This window comes from Benincasa hispida, chromosome 4, assembly GCF_027475165.1.
Source record: "Benincasa hispida cultivar pf3 chromosome 4, pf3_genome.v1.1, whole genome shotgun sequence".
NCBI classification, from domain to species: Eukaryota; Viridiplantae; Streptophyta; class Magnoliopsida; order Cucurbitales; family Cucurbitaceae; genus Benincasa; species Benincasa hispida.
Genome location: NC_143481.1, coordinates 59,064,473 through 59,076,445, shown reverse-complemented (window position 1 = coordinate 59,076,445; position 11,973 = coordinate 59,064,473). Strand labels below are relative to the sequence as shown.

The 11,973-nt window shown below is 35.4% G+C and overlaps 1 protein-coding gene across 1 annotated transcript; it reads right to left on the bottom strand.

Moving 5' to 3' along the window:
* Nucleotides 1-9,606: 9,606 nt before the first annotated feature.
* LOC120076266 (uncharacterized) lies at nucleotides 9,607-10,446 on the bottom strand. Its single transcript, XM_039030035.1, has one exon. It carries the CDS (start codon nucleotides 10,444-10,446, stop codon nucleotides 9,607-9,609), a length of 840 nt encoding a protein of 279 aa, XP_038885963.1.
* Nucleotides 10,447-11,973: the final 1,527 nt, after the last annotated feature.

Below are 11,973 nucleotides of genomic sequence, written 5' to 3'. Positions count from 1 at the left end.
GATTTAATTATCCAATAATTAATATTATTATAAATATAAATGATAACCAACTTATCATACTATATTTATAACTTATAGTTTTAATACTTCATCTCATGAAACATATAAACCATAGTTCTTTTTCTATTCCATGGTACTTAATGTAAATCTCATTTACATTAATCCTCTACTAGATGTATCTCATACATCACACCGATCATATCATATATAATTGAATTACCACTTGTCAATTTGAACATTTCCAATCACCACCAAGAACTGATACTCAACTAAATCTATTGAGCTACCGAGGGGACCTTACGGACATGTAGCTCGAAGCTCTAATGGTACGTGAATAACTGACTAAACTCTTTAGTCACGGGATCCACCATCCGTTAACTGCCAGACACTTCACTAAAGACCGACAACTGAACTCTTCTTACCACAGATATATTATGTGTTCATCTTAACAAATAGCAGTGTGACAACCCTTCACAGATCGCTCGTAAGTACAATTGGGCCAATAACCGTTATGCCCTTGTATTTACATCTAATTACTTAAGTACCACTGATTTCTCTAATGAACATAAGTTATAGTCCTACTATGGCTGAGTACTCTCTTCCAAAGAGAATTTGTGGCCACTATGTTCAAGCTCTGGAATCAGCCCTTAAGGGAGTAATCTTTCTACTTATCCTTGCTTCGGGAAAGAAGTGAATTCCATCTTTTGGATTGAGTTCCCAGCTCCCAGATCAGACAAGTCTCCAAAAAGTTAGGCATGTTGAGTTTGCAATCTGGGCATTCTCACCCATACTATTCAAAGGACCGCCTTCAAAGGCAGGAGTTCCCAAAACACTCAGTATTGAGGTCGTGTCACCTATGGTCGTTTAGGTGAGATTTAAGTCTCTAGTATCAACGACGTTATATACAAAGTGTAGTCATCTCGTGGTTCAGGCCTTATACAAACTCATTGTATAGGACACCCCTACTTGCACGTCTCCACATGAATGGTCAGGACCTACCATCTGTAGTAGTTTACAACACTTGCAAACCTCTACAAAGCAGGTCGTATCCATAGTGTCACCAGGATCAGGTATCCCACCTTAATCCTTATACTACAGACCTATTTAGGTTATCACTTAAGGCATGATCCACTTGTATATCACATATACATGCTTAAGTCCACATAAGATAACAATTACTTTATTAATCAAACGATGTGTATCTTTACAAAACAACAAGACTCTGGAAGAATTAGGACACCAATCCCAATAATTTTACCCTCAAGACATGATTCACATGGAGGCATTGAACTATCTTCTAAGTAATTTAGATGACTGTTCGAATGTCCCCCCCCCCCCCCCCCCCCCCCCCCCCCCCCCCCCCCCCCCCCCCCCCCCACCACCCCTACCTCCCCTCCCCCCCCACTGTATCTTTACAAAACAACAAGACTCTGGAAGAATTAGGACACCAATCCCAATAATTTTACCCTCAAGACATGATTCACATGGAGGCATTGAACTATCTTCTAAGTAATTTAGATGACTGTTCTTTACCAGTCTCTCAATCCTATTGAGATTTATGTGACCAAGTCTTAAGTACCAAAGATAGACATTGGAAGAAATCTTTCGTCTTTTTCTTTTGAGTTTCTGTCGTTTTAAACATCTCTATATTTAAAATGGCTGTTATTTTAGTTAGTTTTAATACATACAAGTTATTTTCAAGTCTAGTAGAACAAATATGAACACCTCTTGTACTAATGAACACTTCATTAATATCAAAGGCTACTTTGTAAATATTTTCCAATAGACAAGATACGGTGATTAAGTTCCTTTTTATTTTAGGTACATAATATACATTTTCAAGTAAAATGTAAGCATCTCCGAAATATAACTTGACGTCTCCCACTGCTTATGGTGAAATGACTTCACCCATTCCCACCTTGAAAGACATTTCATTTTCTAATAGTTGTGTCCATGAGCTAGTTTCCTGAAGAAAAGTGCAAATATGGTTAACTGTGCCTGAATCTAGTATCCAGGTTAAGTGAGAACTTTCCTTTAAACATGTTTCTACCACAAGTAAATCGGATTTACCTTGGTTTCCCTTTTTAGCTCTCTTTTCAGCAAGATACTGCGGGCAATTGCATTTTCAATGTCCGTCTTCATTACAATGGAGGCATTTTCATTTTGGTGCTTTGTTCTTACTTTTCTTTGTAGGGGTTTTATTCTTCCCATATCATTTCTTCTTCATTTGGATACTCTTATCCTTTGAAAAAGAAACAAACTTCTTTTTCTCTGAAGGTTTTGTTCCAGAGGAAGATCCCTTAAGATATTTTTTTTTTTTTTTTTTTTTTTTTTGTGAAACAACATTTACTTCACTTCCTTTGTTTTTCATCAAGGATTGATAAGTCTAGAGTTCGTTTAGAAGAGTGGTCAAATTGTAATGAATCTTATTCATTATAGCATTAGTATGAAATGTTAGAAAGCTCTTTCAAAGGGATTCCATTATCATACTAACTTGACTTCTTTCATCTATGACAACACCACGAGCTTCTGCAATGTTGAAATGGACCATGTCCAGGACATGTTCTCTAACAGAGGTCCCCTCTTTCATGCGGGAGTTGTAGACGTACTTAATAGCATCATGTTGTATCGAAGAAGACAGTTGCTCGAACATCTCTTGCAACGATGCCATGATCTCACATGCAATGAACATGGCTTCATGCTTATTAGAAAGCATATTAGTTACTAGTATAGGCTTTGGCTTTATCGTTAGCTCGAACCCATCTGTCATAGGCTTCCCAAATATTTTGGTTAGCATTTGAACTGGGAAGAGGAGGACATTCCTTCGTTAAAACGAACCTCAAATCAACCATTAGTATTGTATTTATGTTTGATTTCAAGTTTGAAAACCCTTCACTATTGAACTTATCGGAAGCTAGTAATTGGATAATTGAGATCGACATTGCCGAAATAAACAAATTCTATTATGCTTTATGCAACTTAATCCAAATTTAGCAAAAGTAATAAAGTACCTATATTTCTTTATTTATTTGCAATGATACTTTAGTGAGTCAGAATAGATGCTACCGAGGGGCAGTCAAATACTCCTTCACTAAAGCAAGACGATCTTGACCAAATATTATCTCTAGAATAACTCTTATTCCTACAGTCATTTAGTTACCATTTTCAGTCAAGGACTTACTAACACTTAGTAACTCTTGTAAGTATGACCCTCTATTTTCATATGTCATAGAATGGTATGAATATGCCCCCTAAGTGGAAGACAATGTTCAAGACGGAACTATGAAATCCTATTCATTTCTGAAGTTTGGATTGCTCTGAATCCTATGTTACAACCCTCCGAAGGGATCGCCATGGTTAACGACTAGCTAGTATCACCTAAAAACGGCAACAAGCACAACATAAGAATCTCACGGTTCAAACTAATGGAAGAGACCATAGGATATGTTGACACAATTCCTTCACCCGCTTACTATGAACTACTTCCCCTGTTCACCTTGTTATTGACCGATGCAAATGAAAGGAAATTCAACATGAGGAGTTCCTTGAGCGGAAGCGGATCGTCCAAATTCCATTGTGATTGAACGCATACATTTACAGTCATACAAGAAGATTATGCAATCAAAGTAAATTACAACATGCTTTTCAAATAGAATACAAAGGTTGAGAGATTATACCTTTGGAGAACTATTTTTCAAGTAATCCCTCGATCCAACTTGTTCACAAACACTTCGAACAAGTCACGAACACTCCATTCGAACAAGTAGCAAACAACAACTTGATCCTCAAACCAACAGAGAGACTACCACTCGAATTCCTCAATATGTTCAGGGTGAGAACCCAGAAGTGGTGGGCTCTAACTATTTTAGTTAAGAGGATATTTATGAGTTTGGAGGAGGAAGACGATAAAAAAAGAAGCACTATCGCATAGCAAACTTCTCGATCATTTAGGCTATCGCATAGCAAAACTTCCCATCAAATAGGCTATCGCATAGACAAAAAGAGTCTATCGCATATGTTCTATGTTTGTCGTGTAGACTATCATATAGTCTCTACTTTGCGATCTTGCTATTCTCTTTTGTGTATTAGCCTTCGAAGTAAAATGAAAAAAAAAAACTTTTTCATTTTATTCCAATTTCCATAAAATTTCCATAACCACCGACTAAGGTAGTTTTTGAGATAAAATGATTATTATTCAAAATAATAAATAATATAAACAAATATGATAACCAACTTATTATATTATATTTATAACCTATAGCTTTAATATTGCATCATATATAATATAAACTATAGTTATTTTTCTTTATTTTATAGAATTTAATATAAATCATATTTATATTAAATTAACAACTACTTGAATCTTATTCAAATATTTATTCCTCCAATTAATGTATCAAATACATTATATCAATTATATCATATATAATTTAATTAATTTAATTATATCATATATAAATAAATTCCCTCTTATTAATTAGAACAATTCAAATTGACCAAAAACTGATTCTTAACATAATCCTTTTGAGCTACCAAGGGCACCTTATGGACCTGTAGCTTGTGTTGGGGTTGATGTCCTAAAGTTTTGTGTCCTGTAGTTTGTAAACAGTTTGTACGAATGCTTGTGTTGTATAATACATGATATTTTACTTCACATCTTGATTTTGCTCAATTGTTTGTTTTATTTGCTTTACCACAAACCAATAAATATAAAATCCCTGGTTATCAGTATATATCTTAAGCACGTATGTGGTAACATACAAGTGGATCATGTCTTGAGTGATAACCAAAATGGTCTCTAATATATGGATATAGGAGGAAAACCTTATCTTGGTAATGCTACGGATGTGGCCCGCTTTGTGAAATGGTCACAAGTGGTTTGACTTGTCACAGATGGTCTGATCCTGATCATTCGTGTAGGGGACATGTGAGCGGGGGCATCCTATACAAAGAGTTTGTATAAAGGGTGACCACAAAGTGTTAACGTCTCGTTATATAACATCGTTCATGACAGAGACTTCACTTTACTAGGATGACCATAGGTAACATGCCCTTGATCCTGAGTGAGTTAAGAACTCCTGCCATCGAGGATGGTCCTTTGATTTATATGGGTGCGAGTGGCCAGGTCGCCAACTCAAACCTATCATTTTAGGGATTCGTCTGATTTGGGAGCTGAGAACTCAGCTACACAAGATGGAGGGCAAGTAGATAGATAGCTCCCTTAAGGGCTGATTCCAGGTCTTGATCGATGTGGCACCACATACCTTCTCTTGGCCCTAGAGGTGTTCATACATAGTTAGATATGTTGTATTGTTCATTAAAGGAATCAGTGGTACTTAAGGAGTGAGATGTAACTACGGTAAATTGGCTCAGTTGTACTTACGAGAATCTGTGAAGGGTTATCGTACTCATGATTGGTTATATTCGATAGACACAAAAATATATATGTGGTAAGAAGAGTTCAGCTGTTGGTCTTTAGTGGAATGTCTGGCAGTTAATGGATGGTGGATCTCGTGGCTAAAGAGTTTAGTGAACTATTCACGTACTGTTGGAGCTTCGAGCCACAAGTCCATAAGGTCCCCTAGGTAGCTTGGATAAAGTCGAGATTCAGTTTTTAGGTCAGTTTGAAATGTTCAAATTGACAAGAGGGAACTCGATTATATATGATATAATCGAACTGGTTAATTATATATGATATAATTGACTAAATGTATGATATACATTATTTTGGAGGAAATTAGATATAAATATGATTTATATCAAGTGGGGGAGAAATTACTATAGTAGATATATGATATCAAAATATAGGTTAAGAATATAATGTGATTATATTCATTTATTAAATAATTGGTTAATTATGTGATCATTGGCTGAAACTTTCTCCTCAATCGTGCGTTAGTGGGAAAATCTCATTCGATTATTGTAACTGAAGAATAAAATGAAAATTGGTTTCATTTTGCAAAGAGTTCTAAAAAATTGCTCAAGGTGTGAAAACATAATGATCGTTTAGTTGAGAGCCTATATGATAGTTCCTTATCGCCTAAAGGATTGCACGTCTCACGTACTAAACGATCGCACACATTCTCTAAACAATCGCTTAGCTTTTCTAAATGATTGCTTAGCGTGCCGAGTTTTCTAAATGATCGCTTACCATTTACTAGACGATAACTTAGTAAAACCTACACGATCGTGTAGCTTTCTCTAAACGATAAGCATTCCGCTATAAGATAGCCTTTTCCACTTGCTTATCGTTCTACACGATCATCCCTTTCCTCCTTCCTCTACCAAATTCAACAAAGACCACTCTTTAGATTCTCACTCCAAGAATATCAAGGGCTATAAGTGATGGTGTCGTCCCCGCTCCTACTTGTTTGTGCGCTGCCATTCGTGTAGACGATCGTTCTACTGGTAGCCGACTATTTGTTGAGCGATAAAGAACGTAGAGGTTTGCTTCCACTGGGTTGAGTTCGAAGTGAAGACGTTCTTCAACTGGTATGTGAACTCAATCTCTTGTATTTTACTTATCAAAGCATGCCGTTAATTAGTGTTAAATTGCATACCTGTTTGTTAGAATGTGTGCATGGTAATTCAGTCACAATGAAATAAGAAAGATCCTAACACGTTCATGGATACTCTTGTTCAAGAGTTCTTTAAACTTGAAGCTCCAACGGTACATGAATAATTAATTAAACACTTTAATTATATTATCTACCATCCGTTAACTGTCGGGCACTCCACTAAAGACCGACAGTTACACTCTTCGCACTACAGATATACTTTTGTATCCATTGGATATAACAAATCAATAGTGCGATGACCCTTCACAAATTACTCGTAAGTACAACTTGGTCAAATTACTGTTTTGCCCCTGTAGTTACATCTAACTCCTTAAGTACCCCTAATTCCTTTAATGAACAATAAGTCATAGTACCACTATGACTACGTCCTTTTTGGCCAAGAGAGGGTGTGGCTACTATGTTCAAGACTCATAATCAGCCCTTAAGGGAGCAATTTATCTACTTGCCTCTGCATCGTGGAAGGAGTGAATTCTGTCTTTTGTAGCTGAGTTCCCAGCTCCCCAATCAGAAAAATCCTCAATATGGTAGGCTTGTTGTGTTGGCAATATGGCCACTCTCACCTATACAAATTAAAGAACCACCTTCATGAGCAGAAGTTCATAAGTCACTCAGGATTTAGGTCATATCACCTATGGTCATCTTAATGAAATGTAAGTCTCTATTATCAATGGTGTTATATAAAGAGACTAATCATTTCGTAGTCTGGTCTTATAAAAACTCTTTGTATAAGATACCTCCACTCGCATGTCTCCATATGAATGATCAGGATCATATCATTTGTAGCACTTTATAACATTTGTAATACCTACAAAGCGGATCGTATCCGTAGTGTCACTAGGATAAGGTACCCAATCTTATCCATCTATTATAGACCATTTAGGTTATTATTTAAATAAAATCCACATGTATCTCTATACATACTTGTTTATATTTACATAAAATAACCTAAAGTCTTAATTTATTAGATTGAGTATATGCTTACAAAATAACACTTATTTTATTAATAACAATATGTTTATACAGAGTTTACAAACTACGAGATTAAAAGGAGATTTAGGACACCATTCCCAACAGCAAACACTTTCCAAATGGAGCAGTCGAAATAAAATCTACACGAAGCCGAGCATGGATCTCATTGTGTGACCCCTTAGGGACACAAGAGCTAAAAATAGTATATCGTATATATTATTAATATTCTACTGAAGTGTTCTAACACATTGGGTATCTTTTGTACTTAGGTATATTTTGGCTAATAAACACCCTAAATCTATGTGATTTTCCAAACATAAGTCTTATATTTGGATTTAACCTATGATGTCTAGGTGATAAAACTATTTTATTACCTTACACTACTCACGCAAGCTCATAAAACCGATTAACAGTGCTCAATTATCGGCTATAATCCGAGGTAGGAGGTGTTCTGTAGACCGTCAACTTAAATATCTCCAGCCTTAAACAAAATTATATACTGGTTGAGTTTGTAACGAGACCAGAAAAGAACAAAACCGGTCGAACTGGCTTCACCCACAGAAACCGACTGACAAACGCATGTGTCTTTTTGGGCTGGGATGACCAGTGTTGCAATGCTCCACCCCAGCATTGCAATGCCATGGGTTTCATCAAAAGTAGTGTTGCAATTCCCTAGGGCAGTGTCGCAACGCTGCCTAACAATAGCTTCGAATTCAGTTTTCTACAACTAACCTTGCTTGCTTCAATCTTCGATTACAACCTAATTTCAACTCTATTGACTCCAAATAAATTACGGACTCTAGAGCACACTTTGATTGGTTGATATGGACACAAAATATATCTGTAGTACGGAGAGTGCAACAATCAGTCTTTAGTGGAGTGTCCGACAATAAACAGATGGTGGATCCCGTGACTAAAGGGTTTAGTCAGTTATTCAAGTACTATTGGAGCTTCAAGCTACATGTCCATAAGGTCCCCTTGGTAGCTCAATGGATTCAAGTTGAGAATCAGTTCTTAGTGTTAATTTAAAATGTTCAAATTGACAAGAGGAAAGATTATATATTATATAATCGGTGTGATGTATGAGATATATCAAGTGGAGGATTAATGTAAATATGATTTACATTATGTATCATAAAATAGAAAAAGAACTATGGTTTATATGTTTCACGAGATGAAATATTATAACTATATGTTATAAATATAGTATGGTAAGTTGGTTATCACATATATTTATAATAATATTAATTATTGGAATTATCTCTTTTTCTCTAATAACCAATTGAGTGACATTTATTGGTGGTTTTATGGTAACCATAAGATAAACTTCTACTATTACACAATAGACCATGATAGACTTTTATCAGTAAGTGATAGAAGTTTATCGTGGTTTATCGCGATCTGTGTTGATAGACAGTGACATTTTGCTATGTTTATAAATAAGTTTGCACATTTTCCTTTATTTGAGAACAACCCTATATAAACTTAAATATTGAAAACTTTTAAAATTTAAAACTAAACTAAAATATAAATATAGTAAAAAAAACAATTAATAGAAAAATTAATAAAGAAAAGAAATAAAATATAAAATAAATATACAAATTTTTTTAAAAATAAAAGTAATATAATATACCAATTTTAAAAAATAAAAGTGACATACTTGGGACGAACACGGCACTATGAAGAAGAATGCTTTGACTACACATGCCCAACAACAAGCCAAAGATAGAAGAAATAGAAGAGAAATAGAAGAAGGTTTCTCAAATTTTGTCCTATTTTTAAAAATGCAAGAAACATGATGGGTACAAGATGTTTCTCAAAAAATGAGAAATAAGAATAAGAAATAAAATGAGAACACTATCAAAGCGGATCCTAAATTTAGGATTTATTGAAAGTGTAAGGATGAAAACTTAAAAATTAAAAATACAAGATCTAAAATCAAACAAACTTAAAAATACAAAGACCATAATGGTATTTAACCAAACCAATCGGAGATTAAGAAACGATTTGGAAGAGCTTTCAAAGTATGTAAAAAAAGTATTCTTAAGTACTTGAACTCTCAAACAATTTGTAATTTCTCAGCACGAACATCATCGTCAACCTTCAACGGGTCATAATCTGCGAGCAGATACCTTTGAAGATGCAGGTCCAAGAGAGACGACTTGTCAACATTCTCATGGTGGTATGATGTGCAGACGAAATATAGCACAGTTTGAGCCACGAGGGTGACCAAAAGGAAGAGTGAAAACAACAACATCCAAATAATTATCAGAACAACTTTCCCCACAATTCCAATGATTGTTGATTGAATGACCAAATGAGAAAACACAAGCTGAACCACTTCTATAGGAAAAGACAACACAATGAATAGTTTTATGACCATTCTCATCTTCCCCTTAACCAAAGCCTTACTTTTGGCCATTTCTTTAAACTCACAAAGCTCTTCCAAAACAGCCACAACCTTGGATAGTTGCCATATTAATAGTAAGTACGAAGTTCCCACAAAGAAAATTATCATGAATATGATAGCAATGGTCATGGTGTAGTTTCCAAAGCTCAAGCCATTTCTTGGTCCATTTATTGAAAAAACTATAAGAAAGAAGACCAAGAAGGCAACAAAGGTGAGGCCAAGCAAAGATATGGAAACACTTAGAGTGGTGAGGAGAAGCCGCTTCCAAACCTTAGACACGATGCCGATCACGTGTTTGAATGAAACGTCACGTCCTGCATAGACACATGCGACTGTGTAGACGATGGTTGCGGTGGAGAGGAGAATAAGGACGGTGCAGAAGAGAGAAGAAACGATGTTGAAGACGAGATAGTAAATTGATGATTCTGAGAAGATGATGGTATTATTGAAAGGTTTGTTTTTATTAAGGAAGAAAATGGAGATTGCCATGTTGGCAAAGGTTAAGATATAGGAAGGAAGAATGAAGGCAAGGGTGATTTGGGTGAAGATTTTTCTCCATTGGTATATCAATTTGATAGGAGGAGCTGTCCTACATGCAGTCTTTCTCCTTGCATGAATTCAGTCTTTATATTGAACTTACATGCTGAGATTTGGGAGAGATCTCTGAAATTTTGAACAGAAAGACTACACCTTTGAAAACCCTTAACAACCCACCTAAGTTCATCTAAAATTCAGCTCAATTTGAGTGTTTCCACCACACATTCTTTCTTTAGTTTAGTAGAGAAGACCTTGGTTGTGGTCTACTTGATGGTTCATGCTCATATTTGTGGAGATCCAGCTGAATTCGTGGAGAATTCTACAAAGGTATTGCACTGTACAAACCGTCTTATGAATTTTACTTGTGTAGCATATTTAAAAATCAAATTAAGGTTAGTTAGAGTACTTATTGATTCTGATTTCTTCCGTTATATGTTATATTACTCCTTTAATACCCTCGATGTTGATTTCTGTCCGATTTGACACTCAACATAGGAGGTTCAAATACAGGCAACGGAAAGTGAAAAGATCAAAGTTGACCCTTCAAGAGGGTAAGTCTTTGTACTGTGGCATTTTTTGTGCTAAATTTATAAAATACTGTGTAACTGGTGTTGATAAGGCTAGCTTAACACAGGCTAATATGGCATTGTATAGGAAATAGTATGTTGCCCAGTTGTGGGCAAATAAATATTTATGGTAATAGAACTCAATCATACTGTACATTTAGCTAAACAAATAAATAACTAAGCAATCGCCTAAAACTAACTAAACGATAAGATATATATCTGAGTAAACAATCACACATCATAACAATAATATCGCATACAAATGACAAAGCAATCGAATACAAATAATAAAGTGATCACATAGAAATAACTTAGTTATCGCATAAATCAAAGTAAACAATCACACGTAATAACTGAGTGATCGTTCATAAATAACTAAGCAATCGTATATAAATTACTAAGCGATCGCGCATAACTAAGGGATGACTCATTAGTAACTAAGCAATCACCCATAAATAACTAAACGATCGTATATAAATAACTAATCGATCAGTCATAAATAACTAAGTGGTCACCCATAAATAACTAAGCAATCAACCTTCATTTATACCAAGTCGATTGCATACAAATTACATAGAGTTGAGCGTTGATGGGCCAGTGCCAGGTGTTATTAATGTTTGTCTACAGGTTCTCTTATGATGTCCTCTGTAACCACATCATGTACACCTATGTATTTGACATGGCTTCTCTCCAATAGAAGGTATCCTAACGGTTTGACGTAGACCGACACTTGCAACCTTTTGTGGTGGTAGAATTTCAATGTCTTCAAAATCTTGTCTTCGACTCCATTCTTGTTTATGTCCAACTGGGAAGATTGTTTCGGCCTAAGTAGCAAGCACACACTCAACTATAAACTATTTTGCACATAATGTTTGAACATTAATGTTTCTCAGGGTCGCTGCAAATATTACAT

Bases quoted from the DNA above. Each gene is read 5' to 3' on its own strand.
- LOC120076266 (XM_039030035.1), bottom strand. From the start codon at position 10,446: ATGGCAATCTCCATTTTCTTCCTTAATAAAAACAAACCTTTCAATAAT.